Source organism: Colossoma macropomum, unplaced genomic scaffold (genome assembly GCF_904425465.1).
Source record: "Colossoma macropomum unplaced genomic scaffold, Colossoma_macropomum, whole genome shotgun sequence".
NCBI lineage: Eukaryota > Metazoa > Chordata > Actinopteri > Characiformes > Serrasalmidae > Colossoma > Colossoma macropomum.
Genome location: NW_023494787.1, coordinates 39,026,658 through 39,047,419, shown reverse-complemented (window position 1 = coordinate 39,047,419; position 20,762 = coordinate 39,026,658). Strand labels below are relative to the sequence as shown.

Below are 20,762 nucleotides of genomic sequence, written 5' to 3'. Positions count from 1 at the left end.
CTGATGATGATCTTTATCGTGATGATGATGCTGAAGACCATTACAATGATGATGATGATAAAGGCTGTTCTGGCTCACTACGACTGAGGGCACATGTTGCATGTTTACTCTCAAGTTAGCCTTTCATCTGAAGAACTGAAGCCATTTTGATCTTTTAAATGAATTGTGGTTGCTGGTGAGTGAATGTGTGACCATCATGATGGCGTGGGACCTGCTACAGATGCTGAAAGAGTAGACTAATATTTCTATGGCAACCGTTCTTTTTGGTTCTCTCTCCCTGGCTTTTTCAACAGGCTTACACACGCATACACGGACACACACAGAAGTTTGTATCTCTATATTTGTGAGGTATTTCCATTCTTCTTGGAATACTGTATCTAAACGCATCTAAACTCTAACCTTAACCTCAGTGACCAAAAGAAATTCATCCAATTAAAAGCTGCATTCTTTTGGGGAAAAAAAAAAACCTTATAGGGACCCGCCAAATGTCCCCACAACGAAAAAAGGTTCAAAGTTCCCATCATACTGGAGATACTGGGTCCTCACAAAGAGCTAAACACGCACACACTCCCTCTCGCGCAGTGCTCCCACTCAGCAACACCTACACAGGCAAAGTAAGACGAATCCTGATAATTACTGAAAATTACAGCCTCAGACCCCAAAACTGCCAGCGCTCCCACCGCCAAGCTTCCGTCATCGCGCCCCGCTAGGAAGCGAACGGTGTTTCGTCACGCAAAATCTCGCACTTTTCAAAACGCACGAACACCAATTCGTCTCACTTTCTGTAACGCGCCTCACAAAGCGGAAAAACGCATTTAGAAACTCAGTGGCTCCTCTTCTGCCATTTTGCGAGCACGGCGAGCCGTTGAACTGTGTGTGTGTGTGTGTGTGTGTTTGCTCGCACTCACCCGCAGAGTGATCTCCCTCATCCTCTCCTGACGAACTTTCGACAGATCCGTAACTCGAGACATGGCGAAAAGCGGTTAGTGAGGCCTGTGGCTGATCAGCCGCTTCTGCTCGAGCGCTCTAATGGAGAATCCGGGTGGAGAGTCCAGCGGCGGAGGAGCTCCTCAGCAGATAAACTGGGTGAGTGTCTGTGTGTGTGTGTGTGTGTGTAGAAGCGCATGGGCTCGCGCTCAGGCAGAAGTTGAGATGAACGCGCCGCTTGCGCTCCTCCAGAGCGCGCCACAGGAAACAGCTCAACACGATCCTAAACCGCGCCCACTGCACACCGTGCGATTATTAACCAGCTCTGTACTAAGACATTCCTGAGCAACACATACAGAGGGAGAGGGGGAGAGAGAGAGAGCAAGGACAGAAAGAGTAGACAGAGAGAGAGAGAGCAAGGAGAGAGAGAATAAAGAGAGAGACCAAGGAGAGAGTAGAGAGAGAGAGAGAGAAGACAGAGACAGAGAGAAAGTAGAAAGTGGGTAAGGGGAAAGAGAGAGAGAGAGAGAGAGAGAGAGAGAGAGCATATGGAGAGAAAGAGTAAACACACAGAGAGCAGAGGTGTAGCCAAGGGGTGGCCAGATGTTGCCAGTGCCGCCCTGGAATGAAGCATGGCCACCCTTCTGGACACCCCAGGTATGGAAAGTGAGAAAGTCAGCTATCATTAATAAATCATTCATTATTAGCGTTGTTACCAATGAGTTATGAGTCTGATGTCGCTGCATTCAATAATTAGCGTATCTTAGTGGAGTGTATCAGTGTGGCACCCTAATAAAATCTCTGGGCCTTTCCTGGGCACCCATTGTAACAGTTCAAGCAACATCTCTGATAAAGATACAGCAAGGAGACAGAGAGAGAGAGAGAGAGAGAGAGAGAGAGAGAAAGCAGGGAGAAGGAGAGTGAAAGAGAGAGGGAAGGCAGGAGAAAGAGTAAAGAGAGCAAGGACATAGAGTATGAGAAGGGGGAGAGACAGAGTGTGTATTTGTAGAAAGAGAGAAAGAGAGAAGAGAGAAAAACAGGAGAGAGTGTGAAGAGAGAGGGAGAATGTAGAGAGAATGTGTGTTTTCTTTGCTGTAGCAGTAATCTCTGAGTGTACATTAAGTTCATAGCTCCTCCTCCTCCTCGCCAGAGAGAATGTTCAGTGTCACACACTCATACCGCTGCACACACGTAATTCAAACTGAACACACACGACTTTACTGAGGCAGAAAAACGCTCTGCAGAGGTGAAGAACGAGAGAGCAGCATGATCTAGCGCTGCAGAGGACATTTACATCACAGCACTATTACAATGTAAAATCACAGCTGCAAAGTCAGGGCTCAGCAGTGACCTTCTCTCTGTCTCTTTCTATAACTCTCTCACACACACACAGAGTGCAGTGGCATATGAAGAGGACAAGTGTTACGGTTACGGAGCTACACACAAGTATTAATGCTGCTCAGAAGCCAAACCCTGTTGTTAGAAAGCCAAGGTTCTAAGGCAGCATGACGTTCACTCTATCACAGTGTTAAGCGCAGTGCCAGAACTTTCCTACATGGTGATGTTGAATCCAGAAACTCAGTCTGCGCTCTGCGGGGCCCGCAGCACTCTCCCTCCCACTGCGTGCCAAAAGCAAAATCACCCTTGCGCAATGACGTACCTACAAAAACAAGAGCTCAGACACGAGAGAGCAACACTGATCCCTGATCATCTGAGTTCATTTCCCTGGATTCAAAGGACACATGACCCTTTATCATCTATAATACAGCCTAAAGTAGAATTGTGATGGGATTACTTTTCCACTGGGAGATGGGATAATGCCAATTTACCACAGGATGTCTGTAATATTTATGACCGATTAGCACAGGATAAGAAATCTCAGTATAAATGTTAAAGATGAGAGGGGCTACTCGATTTCCACACTACTTTTACTCCAGAAGAGAGCAGAAATGTTAAAAGAGTTTGGCCATTATTCTGTTTATTCTAACCATCTCTGTTGCTGTCATAAGTGAATGCACTATGCCATTAGTATTATCATTAGCTTGGAAATTCACAGCCAGCAGTCAACTTTAACGAATAAAATCAATTTTTTTTTCTGTAATTTTTATGTTTTAATGTTGTGCAGAGGGTACTGCAGGACCATGCCTTGTTGTAGGGAAGTCTGTATCCACCTGATGTAGCAGCTGACAGCTAGATGCCTGATGTTAGCCACAGCTAGAAAATGGCTAAAACACATCATCTGGTGCCTAGACACTTAAGAAACCTCTTTTCTTTTGATAATGTTGCCTTTAATGTGATTTGTGTTCAAGTGGTTCTCAACATCTCTAAGTTGTGAAACTAGATGGACTAATTATAAGCATATTCATCCTAGTTCAGCAAATTAATTCCACTGTAGAATCTTTATCACTGTGGTGGAGAGAGAGAAAATTCGTAAAGTCATTATCTCTGGCATGACTTGAAGGCAGCGTTATCACTGAAGCTACGAGGCTAATGTAGCTAATGAATAAGGGAAGCTTGAGCCTCATCAATTACTATTATGCAAACTGCCTAAACCTGTGTAAACATTAAACACTTGCATAAAAACACTGATCTGCTAAATAATCTCAAACAGACTTGCTTTTGTTGTGTCTGACACTTCATGGCATATTGTTATGCATAAAAACGGCCAAACGTACAGCTTCAAAATGGTTATGATTACAGTTTGTCTATTGTATTTATGTACTTCTTTTACTGAACAATTCCTTTAATCAACCCCTTAAAATCCCAGACTTATTACATCCTAAGATGCATTATTCTGCAACTTTGCATTGGACTACAGTGCAAATTATGAGTTATTTGTGAGTTATATACGTGTGTAATGGAAGTCTGGACATGCTGGAAGGTCCTGGCCATTTAAGGAGTTAACTGATGTGTTAAATGTGGTGTGTTAGAGAGTGTTAGTTGGGAAAACACCAAAATTCGCAGGGGGTACTCCAGGACCAGGGCAGAGGAACACTGTTATAAGATGAAAGGGAAAGCTGATCCTGATCCAGTAAGTAACATCTTCGTTACCACAACATCTCTAAGTTAAGAAACTAGATGGACTAATTATAAGTGTATTCGTCCTAGTTCAGCAAACTGATTCCACTGTAGAACCTCTTACAGCTACCCTTCATTACTGTGGTGGAGAGAGCGAGAAAAGCAAACTGAACACAGAAAGTAATACCCTGCTGCACTGCGACTTTTTGTTTAGTGAGGGGAGAAAGGGAGAAAAATGGTTTATTTTGGGAGGGGAGGCGGGAGGCAAGCAGGCAGGCAGTTTTGACCACATCTGTCGCCATGCCAACAGTGCACTCAGACTTTGGGTTATGTGAAAAGTTGGTGGAGTTAAGGGGAGGACAGATGGGTTCTGGTTCTATGATTGCAGAAGCACATACAAAGTTACTAAAACCACTTAAGCCTCCAGACTTAATCCACCACTTTTTATGATTTCTCATTCATTTCCAGAAGGGGTCATTGATTTTGGCAAACATTAGCTTAAGCTAGCCGTCTCAACAACCAGATATGTACGACTTCTTCCTTCAGTGTTCTCTTCGAAGTGTCGTCCCCAAAACACATGCATGCACACTGTCTATGCCAGAACACTACTGGTGCTCACTGAGCTGTAATCAATTGTCAAAAATAAAATGATGACACAGGCAGACATTGACTCAGCCAAAGTCTAACACAGAAGCGAGTATTGTCTTAGCCTCGCTGGATCGAGTCCCTCGGATCTGAGAGCCCATTTGAAATTGTGCAATGCAAAATAATCACCTGTTTAGCAGATAGGGCAAGGTCAAAACCACATGCCCAACTCCCTAAGCTCTCTCCAGCATCAGAACAACTTACTGATGTTCACTCTTGTTTTGCTCTACATCATTTATATCTTATGTTATGGGTCCCCGCTATATGCAGTGGAAACTCATCCTGATGCTAATTGTCAGACAAAACACCTCCTTTTACTGATTGGTTAACAGGCAATCAGATAGGCTTCCTTGTTTCTGTTTGGTTGAGAAGTGGGTAGTCCGACTTCCACAGAGTCTGGATTTTTTAATCTGGACATACATTTTATTGACAACTGCCAGAATGTGAGCAAAATTTCCATGAACACACCTTTAAGCATCCTTCAGATTCTCAATAACACTTTGCAGGATTTCCTGTTGTGTTTGCTTGCTTGTTGGAGAAACTGTGTTCACTACAATGTAAAAAATTAAAAGTCAGGTCAACTGAGGGCTCCCTCCTCCCAGACTCCTGACAGCACAGGGCAGAGGAGTCTGGCTTCAAACTCATGATCTCTTGTGTCCTGATGATTAGGCAGTTAGACAGTCAGACCACTCTGAAACTGTAACTTACAGAAAGAAACAATGAGAAGAAATCAAATATCTAAGTATTCTGTCTCTGTCTGAGCATGAGGAACTGTTTAAGCACAGGCCACCCTGCTCTGAGTTAGTTCACATTTTTATTCTTTCTTGAACACAAAAAACTTTGCAGCTTAGGAGCATCTAACTGCCAAATTATCAAGAGATTAAGAGTTTAAATCCAAGTGAAGCCTCAGCCCTCCATGGTCAGGAGTCTGAGAGGAGGAAATCCTCGCTCCCCCGGCTGTGGGCATTGTGTATGATAGCAGGGTGTCATAGACGGTGGTTGGGAACTGGCAATGGCTAACTTGGGGGCAGAACTAATGCAGCACTTTCGTTGTTTTTTGAGTAAGCTCAACAAAAAAGTTTTTGTTAAACCATCTGAGATGCAGTAATAAAAATGTGAGCTTTTTTGATGAAACTAAGTTAAAAAAAAAAAAAGCTATGCATATGCAATTTTTATTTTTTACATTTACACCACTTTATTCTTATGTTTATCCAGAGTCACACTTTTTAAAGTTTATCCTCAAGAATCCTCAAACTACTTTGCATGTATATTCAATTAAGATGCTCATTGAAAATACTGCTTGCTGCCATGAAACCAGTCAAATTCAGCTCAATGACAGCAATGTACAAAGAGTCTATTCATCTTTTATGATGATGTGGTTTAAGCAAATAAGACCTATGCATATTTAAAAAAACATTAAGGCAGGGCTGCCCTAACCATTTGTGATCTACCCTTCTACAAAAAAATAGCTCCAACCTCAACTTAACCCATCTATCTCTGATGTTCACCAGTTACTGACTTTGCTGATTAGGTGGATCAGGTGTTTTAAATAGTAGTGCTGGAACAAAACTCTGCACAGAGATTAGGTCGCTTGTTCCATTTCCTGACTACTTGTTGGTGAATACAGAAAAAAAAAAAAAAATTATCAAACAAATGAAACATCTGCAGAACTTTCAACCTTCTACAGCATAGGTTCCCAATCCTGGTCCCTGGTCCCCACTGCCCTACACCTTTAAAAAAGAGAGGAGTGTTGTATAAGTTTTCCTGGTAGACCTGATGGCTGCAGTACATTTTGTATGTGCTATTCTTGCAAGATCTGCATATCTGCAGTGTGGATCGCTGATGAGAGCTCTCTGTAAAATTTTCCAGCTATTCAACATGAGCTGGTGAAGCACCATTCTCTCTCTCTCTCTCTGTGGACAGGACAGATTGCTCTGTGGGCGGACTTCCACGCAGCATTTCAGCACTTGCTTGGTTTCCCTTTCTTTGCTCATGATTTCTTGAATTTTACACCACACACACACACACACACACACAAGTAAGCCATTACCTAATCATAATAACTACTGAACATTTAATCAATCTTTAATTAAACAGTAGCAGTGAGACTATTTATTACCTAATCAAGACCCTCCTAAACACTACTGCGCCGATCAATAAAATGAAGTGTGGAGATAAAGCACGGGACTGACTTTGCCTTCGGAAAAGCTGATTGCAGGAAAGCCAAGAGTTGCGACTTTGCATTTAGATAGTGCTGATGATACTGTAGCAGTATGCTGCAGACTACAGGCTATGTTAGCAAAGGCAGAGCACTGATAGCAGGGCCTGATGGCTGCTCAACACTACTTAAGCCTGCTCTGTTGGTGGATGTTGAACTGTGCTGTGTAATACTGCTTTAACTCTCTCCTGCAAATTCTGTGCTCATTCTCATGGGCTGAATCTAGTAGTCTAACAGCCATAGCTTCTAGACTACATCTACAGCACTGATGTGATTTTCAGGTGTTGTGCTTAAAATTTCTACAGACGTTGTTTAGTGTATTTATACTTGTAGTGCAAGTCGACGCTACCTACTGTATTAACTCATCCATTTGTATGTGTTTGTGTCACAGAAAGAGACAGAGAAAGAAAGAGAAGGAGAGAGAGAAAGAGTGAGCACAGAGCACGAAGCGTTGCCGTGGGTTACCGCTCCATCAAGGAGCTGCTCTTCAGAGCTGTTCTGTGGCAGGCGAGAAAAAATGCGTGTGTGTTTTGTGTGTTTTTGACAGTAGGGGTTAGAGCGTGGGGGTGGTATGTTGCTCGGAGAGTGTGAGTGTGTTTGTGTGTGTGTGTGTGCGCACGTGTGTGTGTGTGTGTGTGTGTATGTGCATTTGTGGTAATGACCAGGTAGTAGTGCCTGGAGCCCACAAGTCCTGTCATTCAGCATTGAACTAAGAGATACTGTCACAAAACACCGACGCAGGTATTAAGGGGTGTGTGTGTGTGTGTGTATGTGTGTGTGTGTGTGTGTGTGCATTCAATTCATTGTACCATGAGAGCAGTAAGAAAATGGAAGGTACTTTTAAATAGCCATCCACCCCTGATACACCCTCTTCCAGCCTTTCCCACTCAAGATTGTTAAAATACAAAGCACAGCTCATTCAGTCTTGTAGAGAAACTCCCATAGACACATGTTACACAGATGTGCCCTGTGCTAAATCCGCACGGTAGTACTGTAACTGCAGTAGAGCCCTCAGCTCAACACTGCAATAAAAAAGACTATTTTTGGATTTAATTTATTCATATTTGTACATCAGTTCCACATGAATAAAATATATTAGTAAATACATAGAAAGACAAAACATAGTCTTAGGCTTAGGCTTAGTCATAACTCAAAGCTCACTCACCAGCCACTTTATTAGAAACATCTGTCTTGTGGTTCCACATAGGTAGTGAACAGTTACACTCATTTTTTCCCCAAGGTCCAAACAATGTAAATATATCTTAAGAAATGCAACAATGGAGTTATGGTGCAATTGTGTACCTAAAAAGGTTTTAAAAGTAAACTAAATTCCTAAAGCAAGTGTATATGTGTACCCTTCATAAAATAACATTTCAAAATAGAAAAAAACTCTCTATTTGCTAAAAACAATTCTCCAACTAAAGGTATTACAATTCGGGGGTACAAGCCCCCGAATTGTAATACCTCTTTTTCTGAGAGTGTAGAAACTATAGTCCATATGTTGTTGCACAATTTGTGTGTTTGTGCATCCTTTTGCCTTTATAAATGGTCAGTTTCTGACCACAGAATTTCTTTTGGCTGAATATCTTTGGGTGCTTAAATGCAGCATTTATGTGTAAAAACTCCAGCAACACTGTACTGCCTTATTTACTTGTATCCGTGCCACACACACCACCATGTCACCTACCACGTCAGTGTGGCTGCTGTGCCAAGAATGGTCCACCAGTATCTGGTCAACAGTGGTCCTGCTGTCAGGAACTGACAAATAATGAATTGGGTGTAGGGCAAGCATAACAGGAGAGCTGCAGTTTGTAACTAGTGCAGTGGAGCTGTAAAGTAAGTGGACCTTATGAAGTGGCCAGTGACTGGACGTACATGGCAGGTATTTCAAATACAGTGGATGGTGTGTGCAGTCGTATGCAAAGGTTTGAACACCGCCAGTCAAATTACATGTTTTGATTCTGGGAAAAATATAAAACATGGCATAATTTTGCACAGGGCACCTTTTTATATTAAAGCCAGTAAATAAACAGCAATGTGTTTTCTGAAGAGGATGTGCGTTTATTTTCATGCAGTCAATCAACAAAACATGCAATTTTACCACATGACTATATATTAGTTCAAACTGCAGTCTCACAATAACAACTCTTTATAAAGCAATTAAGTATTCAGACTATAGGTATTTGTAAGGATATGGTCTGTTGAAACACAAGGCATTAATCGAGACAGTAATTAGCTAAATATATACAATGTCATTATTTATAGGGTTCTTTCTGTTGGGAGATGACTGTCCCAAACCCTAACCACTACATTTCAACTTTTTGTTGAATTTTTTTGAAAATAATTATTACTTTTGCTTTTTTTCACCATTAGCTTTAATTAAAACTATAGCTTATTTTAGCTACACCCCTGCACTTTAGAGTAGGAAGTGAGACTGTATCCCTGTCCCTCACACGCAATGAGCATTTAGATCTCACTTTTTTGAAGTATATGTGTCCTTATGTCTCAAAGTAAATTTGTTGTGTTTTAATGAAGAATTTTATGATTTTAGGAGTATTCAGCAATTTTAGTCTAAACTCCAAGTCATTTAAAAGTCCAAAATGTGTTTTCAACATTGAACCATTTTCTCTAAATCAGTTTGGTAGAATGATCCATATATTGTCTTCTTAACAGAGGTAACTGGTAAAAATGTGTAAGGAATGTAATAGAACTGACTGAAAAAGGTCACGTTTCTCTTATTTGATATAACCGCAGCTTGGTCCTGGTTCTTCTGAATGGACAGCACTGGTTGCGGCTTCCAGCTGTGAGATGACTATTCCAGGCAGATAAACATCAGCATGGCTGAGCTGTGTGAGACGACTATAAAATCACTTTCATTACAAAATACAAAGAAGACCAGAGACAGCTGCACTGTGATTTGTGCACTGAAGGTTTGAGTAATGACATTTGTTTATGTGAAGAGGCATGAGAGTCAGATAGAGAAGAAAGACAGAGAAAGAAAGCGTTTAAGAAGAAAAGAAAATAATTGTCTTAAAAAAATGTCAACATTCCTCAAAAACCAACGCGTGCACGCACTTCCATAAAATTAGCATTCCTAAAATTCACACAACACACTTTGGATGATGAACTAGCATTCTGAAACTGTCTTCTGTCTAAATTGTTTTACTAAATGTTTGAGGAACTGAGAGTCAAATAAATTGCAAAAATGTAGAGAAGCATAAAGCATGTCAGCGAGAAAACCCGGTCATGTTGTGAAGCCCACAGTGCCTGTGGCTTCTCCTATCACAAGCCCCATTGTTCTTCCATTTTATGTATGATTGACGTCAGATCAAACTTTCAACAGCTGATGCGACTGGGAGTGTTTGTCTGTGTACGTGTGACCTAAAGAAAGACAGAACGCCTAAAAGAGAGACAGAAGCAGAACATACTTCCCAGGAAGTTTAATCACATGAGGTGGCGTCCACCCTCCCCAGCAGACCCGAGTCAGTCACATGTACTCACCAGTCCTGACAGAAGAAATGCTCTGATTTTTTTTTTTTGTGTATGTTGTATTAGTAGTTTTCTGTTATGTATTGCATGTGTATTCCATGCATTGTATGCAGGCTTGTGCCGATTGACAACAGTACTGTGATCAGGCTGGACAATTTGAATGTGAGAAAATGTGCTGTCCACGGCTTTAAAAAAACACATTTGTCTTCTAATCTGTAGTGCATGACCTATATTAGCCCTAATATGTTGTCCATCTTTAAAACACTCTATGGCAGGGCAAGTCATCCTGCAACCTTCCAGAACATCTTACCTCACATAATATTAACATGGGCTTAAATAATTCATGATTGTTAACAAAAACAATTTAATAAAGATAAAGTCCAGTCTAACTGAATGCTAAACAGAGTAATAGCATACAGTAAAATATTAACTTAACACATTAAGATTTGGCCATATTATCATTTTGGCAAGAAGCAATTAAAAGGTTGTAAAAGCATACAAGCATGAATCTATCAAACTATTCCAGTTCATATTTCACAGCAAGAATACTTAGCTTACAGGTTTCTGACCTGAAATACCAGCATGTTTATTTGTCCTAGTTTAAGCATGCTTCTCTTGTTATGCTACTACATTACCTGCTGAAACAGGTTATTGATGAAAAGTTGGATGGATCTATATTGAGGAAATCAGGGTTAAGAGATTTCTCTCAGTCAATTTTCATGGCTACCTCTATGTAAGCATGTGGAAAACATCCTCGTAGAGCAGCCCTTGCTTGCCTGATGCCAACCTCCCCTCATCCCCACGACCTCAAAATACTATCATCAGTCAAAACACTATTGATGGGTAGAGGGCACGACCGGACGATGGTATACTTCACACGATCACACAAGCCCAACTGCATGTTTTGTTTACTGTGAAATAAATCTTGTTTATCTTTGTAGTGTTACCTTAAAATAATGATTAAGCCAAAATTCACATTTACACGATTTCCCCAAAATGTAGTCAGTCAGTCAAAACATATTTGGTGGTACGTTTGCTTCTTTAGTTTTGCACTTGAGCTAGGAAGCTAACATAGCTAACAAATAATAAAAAATATTTTAGGTGACACAAACTTCTATTATGTTAGCCCCTTAATTGTGTCACTGTTTGAGAAGGTGCTATATAAATTATTATTACTATTATTATTATTATTGTTGTTTTTGTTGTCACTGTTGTTTTTAATACACTGGCAGTCATTAAATAATATTTTTGTCAATGTAAATATAAAAAAGTATCATTTTTATTTCTAGTGTGATGTCTACACGCCTATCATTAATAGTATGTCCTCCTCTAGTCTTGATCACCTTCATACTGCTTTATCGTACTTTCATATTTTCAAATGATTTGTCTGCATACCTTCTGTAGTCGTTGGACTTTTCCTCTCCAACACATTTCCCAAAGTGATTTAAATTTGGTGACTGTGGTGTTGATGTCATCACTTGAATGTCCTCAAATCACTACCTCACTTGATGAGCAAAGTGGCATAATATACTGTCCTGCTGGAATATCCAGTCATTCTACTGTGCTTTTTCATTCTTTTGCTCTTAGACATCTAGAGTTGTTATTGTCATTTTGCTATAAGTTTAAATGACATATAACACAATTACATTAATAACTGCACAGTTACAAAGTTACATTTGTATTCAAATTACAGTCTGTATCAGCAGATTTAAGTCTGTACTTCTGATAATTTCAGATTGTTTCCATGTCAAACAATGACAAAACATGGCAGTTTTAGTTATGAGTGAGGAATATTTAACATAAAAAATACACCATGTGTTTGTTATCGCCAGTAATAACTGCGACTTCTAGAGGTTAAGTGAACAGAAGAAAAATATCCTTTCAAGCAGATGCAAAATGAATGCTAAATATTTGCATAGGTCATACGTGTTCCAATGCAATTTGTTTTGACTGCTAGTGTGTTTTCAGACAAAGAAGTTACAGTCTCAGTGTAAAATATTTTATAACAACCACAGCACAACCTGATAAAGTAAGGATTTTAAATTGTAACTTCTTTCTTAATTTCCACTCCACACTGGTCTCATAGCGACGGTGCCCACAGCCCTGACCCAACAAATTCATTCCCTAAAGAGGACAAGTAATCAGAAGTGCCAATTCTGTCTACAGTCCACTGGGACATATGTGTGTGCCTGTCTGAGTGTGTGTGTATCATAAACACATGATTGTGTGTGTGGGAGTGCGTGTGTGTGTGTTTCTGCATGCTTTTGTGTGTGTGTGTCTGACTTTTTTTGTTACACTGTTTAAGGAAAAGAAAACAAAAACATACTGCGTATTGCATTTTGGAATGCTAGAAGAACCCTTTATGGGTTTTTGGTACATGCTAACAGAGATCGATTATCACTGTCAAGGCCAGCGCTTTGCTTTGTTTCTAAGTGCTTGAGTTGAAAGACAGAAAACATCATTCTGGGATAAGCTGATATTTTACACATCTGTAATACAGTAACACTATGTATTATCAGCACATTTTTGTGGAATTGCTATACCTTGCAGAAAATAGCATCCACCCTCCTCTGACTAACCATTTAAAACTTCCTCTGCTGCTGTACTTGTAGAAATGCTTTACACACTTATGGTGAGTTTAACAAGCAAGAGGAAAGATCCACTGTGACCTCTCCATCAATCCAATACACCCTTCTCATCATCCATTGAGTGTCTGAGACTGACGTACTGCTGAACTTTATCCTGGGTTGCTGTTCTGATCAAAGCTATAGACTATAATGTTATGAGAGACAGAGAGAGAAAGAGAGAAAGTGTGCAAGAAAGAACATGCATAAGAGTGCCTGTAATTTACACAGGATAGCCTCTTTTTTTCAAATAAAACCATTTTGAATGCTTAAGTTAGCCTATTTTTCTAGGTTAACAATGGTATTCTTTGATGTTGCTTCACTTTTTAATTAGACCCATTTTTACCATCCAAACTAAACATGAAATATTTTTATTGTGCAAAAACTGTAAAAACAAAACTGAACAATATATAGATAAACTTATGTCAATGCTACGTTCTAAAACCTCTAACATATTTGTGGGACCAGCAAAGACTGTGCTAAATGTTGTTCTATGTCTTAATTTCTACAAGGTTGAAGTTGGGGTCGTATTTGCCAGCTTTTTGTACAGTCTTTCTGGTCCACCTTAAATGGAGCAGCAGTTGCACAGGCACCTGAATGTAACTGCTGCATCATTTAATGTGGAATGGAAAATTCGAACAAGAAGCCAACTTCAGCTTTGTCTAATTTCTTTGTCTAATTTTTTAAGTCATTTCCTCCACTTACTTGGATTCCATACTGGAATTTAGAAAATATGCATTAAATTTGCAGTCATTTGCTCTTCAGTGTCAGGTGGTCCATGGCTTGTTTTATATACAAGGCCTCAAGGCCTGTGACATCATCTGATGCTGTTGATCGAGCCAGTTGGCTTCTTAGACAGTAAAAGAGGAAACCATGTGTCCATGTCAGACTAAGACTAAACTCAAAAAGACTGGCCATTGCTTTATGTCTCCTGCCTCGAAAAACACAGTGGACTACTCCACATGGAACGTTTTCAGTTTCATTTGTAACGTGACTAAAACATCGAAAAGTTCTAACGCTAGCATAGTTTGCACTGCATGTACATTGCATTATCTGCTTTTGTTTGTGGCATACCAGTAAAGAGGATATGACAAAACTCATATCTAAGTTTTGACAAAACTAATACTGCATGAACCAGTATATGCATTGTATGTATTCCTCCAAATAAAAAAACAAATCTACTACATAAAAAATCACTTATTAGAAAACAAACCGGAGCTCCACCCAAGCCCAACGTATGGGCCTTGCTGGACTTGGGTTGGGCAGCAGACCTCTAACACACAAATGCACACACCATGCACATATTTAACTTTATAATACGTTTAACAAAATCAAGTATGAAATAAAAAAAGTAGGTAAAGCTCTCTCAAGCACCTGTATTGCCCAAATGGGATTAAGCTACGCACTAGTTTAATGTTGGGTGTCACTGTGAACTGTCTTGACTCATAGTTGGCCACTCACTATGTTTTATTTCGAAACACCTTGTCGTGACCTCATGTCGTGAAGTTCTACACAGGAGACTTCACATGATATATTTGGGGGAAGCTCTGTTTCCAGTGGTCCTGTTGATTCACACACGCTTCAGCACATTAAACCTGGCTAAGCTGTTTAGAGGATCAATTATATGTTGAAGTTTAGGCCAGTCTACTGCTAAGTTAGCAACAATGAGTCAGCATTTTCACGCAACTTACAGTGACTCACTGACTAGCATGAGATGTTGGCCAATGGCAGCTTTTCATCATTAATCATTATTATGAGTAAGAGGTTTCAGACAGAACAGAGTGAATGTGATTCAACAGGCAGCAAGAGAGGTGATGAGAGGGGAAGTATATGTGTGTCTGGGTGTTTTGTGTGTGTGTCTTGTGTGTGTGTGTGTGTGTGTGTGTGTAGGTGGCAAATTTCTAAGGACTTTGTTTTGTGTATCATCATTCTTAGAATCTGTGTCTCATCCTGCCCACTGCTGGTATTAACCAGTACTGCATGCTTCACACGTCACTTCCAGTCAGTCACTTCCAGTCAGTCACTTCTTTCTGTTGGTAACACTGAGTTTCTGGTGTATCTACAAACATTCAGGGTAATTTTCCAAGTATGAAATACAATTCCTATTAACCCTTACCTAACGTTATTGGGACACACTCAGAGATGTTGCCTTTGTCTCTTTTAGAGCAGCCTAAACCCATACTCTGTTACTTTGGTTAGATTTAAGTAATTCCAGTCAAAACAGCCATTAACTACAAATGCAGAAAAAAACAGTATTTACTGTGTAATTCTAGTATTTACTATGATTTACTATCCTTTTATTACAGCTTCCATTGTTTTGGGGACACTTGCTGTCAGTTTGTGAAAGAAATTTGCAGGGATAATTTTTCCACACCTCAAAAGGTTAGTCTTAGAAGTTGGTTGTATTTTCTGCTCAAACACATTCAGTGATTGAATTATGGACTCTGGGGTGGTCAGTGCAGCTGCTTCTTTGTCTGAGTGGCAAACTGTCTTCATTTTTGTCTATTTCTTTTTCTCAGTAACACCTTCTTGACAGCCTCACATTCTTTCAGATCCATCACATTATTTTCTCCTGTGTCTCAAAGATGAAGGCTTTAAGTTCTGTTTATCTGATGGTGATAGTTTTGTTGGTCTACCATGACTTGCATGGCTGTCTTTCACAGTTATCATGGTAGTCTTATTTTCTCTATATCCTGTAATTATCTTCACTTCAACTTCAGTTTTGTAAACTACTATTTTGTCACCTATTTTCCTTTGACTTCCTAACCTCCTCAGAAATATCTCCAAAAAGTGTACCGAGTAATTTAAAGAACTGCAGGGAAATCTTTCCTAAAGTTTTTAGTTGCTATTCTTCTCTTTTTTTTTTTTTTGAGACACGTTTGGTCTAAAGTAAAACGACAAACCTCCTATGTTAGGGGTGTGACTGCTTTTACCAATGTAGCATAATGAAATTAAACCAAAAAAAGAAATTAGTAACTGAATGTTAATGACTAAAATAAAACTATATAAACTACCTTCCTCACAAACACACCTGAGTGCAAGAATTCTGAATTGGAGCTTTCTGTGTGCTTTCTCTTTTCTATCACTATATAAAAGAAGCATGATGCTGCCTTCATGGTTGGATGCACTGTGACAGTTTCTGAATGAGTGAATGTGTACACTGATTTAGAATACTAGAACAAGGCTTACAAATGATTTATTTCATCACAGTAACAATGAAATCTGACCGAAATCTTAAGTTTATTCCTATTTGTTTGTTTGCTGGTTCCATTTTCAGCTGTTAGATCATCTTCTTTACACATTAAAATAAACGCAACAGCAAATAAGCAAGGAGAAAAGTACATTAAAAGGCAGAAATACCCACTTTTTTAACCCTTAAAGGGGTTCAAGAGAAGAAAGTGTTTTAGAAGAAAATTTTAAATATTCACAGACCTTGTACACAGACTTTTCTTCAAAACAGAATGAGTGAGAAGTTCTGCCCTTACCTTACGACTAGAGGTCATCTTGAGCAAGAAGCTAAATGTTCGCCCAAAAGAACTGCCCGCTGACTCCTCCTTGTACTCATCCCTCTCTCCTTGTATCTGTCCACCACCTTCCCAACCAATACCAGGCAGCTCACTGTCTAGACTGAGACAGGGAAAGATGAAGAGGTTGACTGGTTTTAAAATATGATCAAATTTCATGTCAGGCCAACAAACATTATGTTACAGACAGTGAACTAAGTAGTCCTGTTATGCTCATGTACTAAATTAGAACAAAATTAAACAAACCTGTGAGTTGAGCCTCCTCCCTGGTAGTATGGTACGCTCTCTGGGATACACAGAACAGAAAGTACAGTGTGCATGAATAAGGGAAATAGAGCAAATACTTTCAAAAGTGCAGTAGGTTTTGTATGTTCCCTATTTAAAAGTGTCAGTTTCACAAACAGACAGAACGAGGAGTCCAAAAGCAAAATACACTTGTCATTTCTTTTGAAAGGTGAAGTTTGCATGACTGGGAAAAATTTCGAGACAAATTAATAACAGACATAAAAAGTGGAACAGAGAAACTGATAGAGAGATGACATATGCACACAGAAATTCATATAAATGCACACACACACATGCACATGCACATTTTTCTCACCATAGCAGTATGAGCGAGGTCGAGGGGCATAAGTTTTGGGGGTCCGTCTCACCACACAGAGGCTGGGGGCTGATGCACTGCAGCCATGCATCTGGCATGCTTGCTCCTGAATATATACACAACATTGTATTTATAACATTACAGAACTCGGTACATGGAACTGACATACCATGAACCTCAGTCATTGTTGTCTTCTCCAAACAAATCCTGCATTTCCAAAAGAGGGCAGTAAAACAGGCCAATTCCAAAATCCTAAACTATTACGTAACAGTTTTGACTGATTAATATTTACACCCCCAAAATTTACATACACGAGCCACCTACTAGCCAAACAATGGCAACAGAGCAAAAGCAACGAAAATAGCAGACTATTGTAGAAATTGTACCGTTCCAGGCTGTGAACGGATTTCGGCACTTTCGGCACTTCCCAAAGAACTGAACTGTCCACCTTAAGTGCTCCAGCTTGTACAGGCACCAAGATGTAACTGTGGCACCATTTAAGGTGGAACGGAAAATTTGCAAAACAAGCTAGCAGATAGGAGGCCAACATCAGCTTCCACATCTCTAACAGGATCCCAGACAACTCTAACACAAAGTTGTTAGTTTGATCTGCACATTTCACTCCAGACAGTTTGTCAAACCATGGTCAATATCGAGCAGCTTCACTTAGCATTTGACACTGGGGCAGAGAGGGGCAGTTCCAACATTAGTAGCAGCGCAACCCCAACAGCAACCTGTAAGTAGCAGCCATGCTGTGTGATTTCATCTACTTTCTGACTGCTGAAACCAGATTATCTTAAATTGAAAGTTTCATAGTGAGCTAGCAACTTTAATTTATTTTATGTTGTTGTCAATAGCAAAAGCAAGTAGCTTGTATAGGGAACATTAGTTATTATCAAGCTCCAAGTAACTAGCATGGCTAACTAAATAGTATGACGACCTAGCTTATTTACACTGAGGTTTATTTTTCTGCCTGATTTTCCTGCCTGTATCTATATCGACATGTTGCTTCTGTGTGAGCCACTGCAGTGCCTCACTGTAAACCAGCGAATCAGAGCAGAGCTCATCAAATTATTCATGAGTCCACCAAGAAAGGAAAAATAGCTTGTTTCATTCTAGGGCCAAATCGTAGGGCTGAAAATGGGCATGTAAAACCACATGTGGGCATTTCTCACCTGGACAAATGTCAAATGCCTTATATGTAGACATCAGAAAATAATTTAAAATGTTGAATAAATGCATTCTATGGCACCTCTGAGTGACGGTTTGATCAAAAATCTAATTTATTTTACTTACAATTTCAAATACAGTTGATCAGCCAAAACATGTTTTGCTTTTTTAGTATAGCACTGAAACATAATTAGCACATAATGCACAGCCACCAGTTAGCATTGTGTGAACTGCCTGCCTAAATCACTACAGACCTTGTTAAATAATCTCAAATAGACTTGCTTATGTGGTTTCTGATACTGTATCACATACTGCTATCTATAAAATGGAAAAAAAGGGGGTTGCATATCTAAAAACAGTATCAGCAGCTGCCTTGAGGCCTCAAAGTGGTTTGTACTTTTGTCAGTCTTTTTATAGATAACAGCCATACAGTGTTAGAAACCATACAGACACTCAACACTAACTGAGGTAATGCTAACCTGGAGGCTATAAGCTTCAATTATCTGTTAGTTACATCAGCCTTGCAGCTCCAGTGCAAAACTGAAGAAGCAAACTTCGAACACTAACATCTCTTGACTGATTGTAAATTTGTAAACTTTAAAATTGTACAGTGTCATTATAATGAGGTGATATAACACACTAAAGCGATACAGACACAGGACAGAACTGATTAGGACTAAATTAAATTAAACACCGCCGTAAGTACACTTGGAGTACTTCTGACAGCCGAAACCACTACAGGCCCACTCTGTGCAGTGACACAGGCAAACCACGTGACGTGAACCAGTCACAGTCAGGGGAAGTCTCAGGACAAACATCGCAGTGATTAGACTTGTGTTTAACACCTAGCACATGCGGCACTGTACAAACTTAACCCATCTTGTACATTTTGGCCAAAAAGATATTGTTTTGCTTTGAAACATCTTTTGCATTTGAAGTATACTGTCAGGTTAACCATCCACAATGCTAGCAAAAGATCAACCTTCTTTGGCTTTCAAAGTTTTTCTTTTTTTGTCAGTTGTGACATATAAATCAGCAATGAGTTAATAAGAATGAGACGAATACTGAAAACATGGCTAATAAAATGTGAAAATTAGCATGAAGGGCTTAATAATTAGCTCATGAGTTTAATCAGGTATGTTAGAGAACAGTGAACTGTACAGTGCAGGTTTACCTGTCTGGACTCCGAACAGCAACAGTAAAGGCAGTGTATGAAATGTGTATACAGGCTCACCTCCAATGCAGAGTGGAGCTGCTGCTGTGGCTCTGTAGGGGCCTCCTCCTCAGTGAGAGAGGAGAGAGAGCCCTCTTGAGTGCCGGACCTGTGTGCATCATGAACTCTCCTACAGCCCAGAGCGCTACCCAGCACCAGCGCCATGTCCTCTGGGTCCAAATCCTCCAGACTCACACTGACAGGGAAAGAGGAGCTGTTAGGAGGTAGTTTAATCTGGGCTTTCACTTCTGCATTTGATTATATCCTAAAATCAGATTTTATTAGATTAATTTATTTATCAAAAATAGATTCTGAGTTCTGAAGCTGTTGTAAATGGGACACAGTTACACCTGCATAAATATAAACTTCAAAAAGTTCCTTAAATTAAATAAACATAGCTAAAAAGAGTTCAATCAAGTAACTGTAAATAGAAAAAGTTTAATAATGTGTCTTTCTTAACTGTAGTGGAAAAAATGTCCAATAGATGGCGATGTGTAAATTACTAAAAATCTATTCTTTATGGCAGCATGTGGCCTATTTAGCTCTGGTTTAACCTGGTTAACAAAAACAGGAATTTCTGCAAAGCATAAAAGCCATCTGTTTAATGAGAAATTGGTGTCTTTGCCTATTTTAGTCATTGCTTCAAATAAGTTTATCGTCACATACTCACATACCGATTAAAGATAAGAATTTCATGTGAGTTACAAAAATAGTGGCAAATCATTTTGCCTTGGAAATGAATCATGCCGTGTCAATTTTGTCTAGTGTAATAATGGACTCAGATGAAATCATAATTTTAGTGTGTGATCAACTCTCCAATTTGTCAGTTACTTTCAGTAAACTCATCAATACGCCAATACTTACATTTACAATAAAATGTATCAATATGCTATGATAGCATAAATTGTAAAACATTGAAAGACACATTATCCTCTCATCTTTGGTAGTGCATTTCACATTTCACAAATACTTATAATAATTTATAGACTAAAGATATCTTATGAACATCTAAAACCTGTCTTAACTCTTATTGCTCTAAAGACTGAAATGTCTACCCATATCATTGATAACCAGATAATCATGTACTGAACAATTTCTGCTACTACTTTTGCTTACATATCAAATCAGAACCAAAAACACAAGTAGCACAAAAATTGACTACATTATTATTACATATTAAAAGTCAACTAAACTGAAATCTCACTCACGCTTTTCTTGGCTGTTGGTTAAAGACTGATCCCATAACAAAAACACAAAACCAGAAATACAACGGTGGAGCGATGTTTGCCCCTTACAGCCTCTGTGTGTGTGTGTGTGTGTGTGTGTGTGTATG

General features: G+C 39.5%; 1 protein-coding gene across 5 annotated transcripts in view; it reads right to left on the bottom strand.

Annotated features, from left to right (window-relative positions):
* The window catches only part of arhgef1a (Rho guanine nucleotide exchange factor (GEF) 1a), a 64,032-nt gene that overhangs the window by 36,361 nt on the left and 6,909 nt on the right, over positions 1-20,762 (bottom strand). For 4 of the 5 annotated variants that reach the window (XM_036567278.1, XM_036567282.1, XM_036567280.1 and 1 more), the window contains exons 4-7: positions 19,451-19,625; positions 17,047-17,152; positions 16,692-16,731; positions 16,407-16,548 (exon numbers count right to left, since the gene is read on the bottom strand). In XM_036567278.1, the coding sequence (XP_036423171.1) occupies positions 16,407-16,548; positions 16,692-16,731; positions 17,047-17,152; positions 19,451-19,625 (463 nt within the window). Of the gene's footprint in view, positions 1-908; positions 1,322-16,406; positions 16,549-16,691; positions 16,732-17,046; positions 17,153-19,450; positions 19,626-20,762 lie in introns of those variants that run through there. The other variant, XM_036567283.1, reaches the window with a different exon arrangement.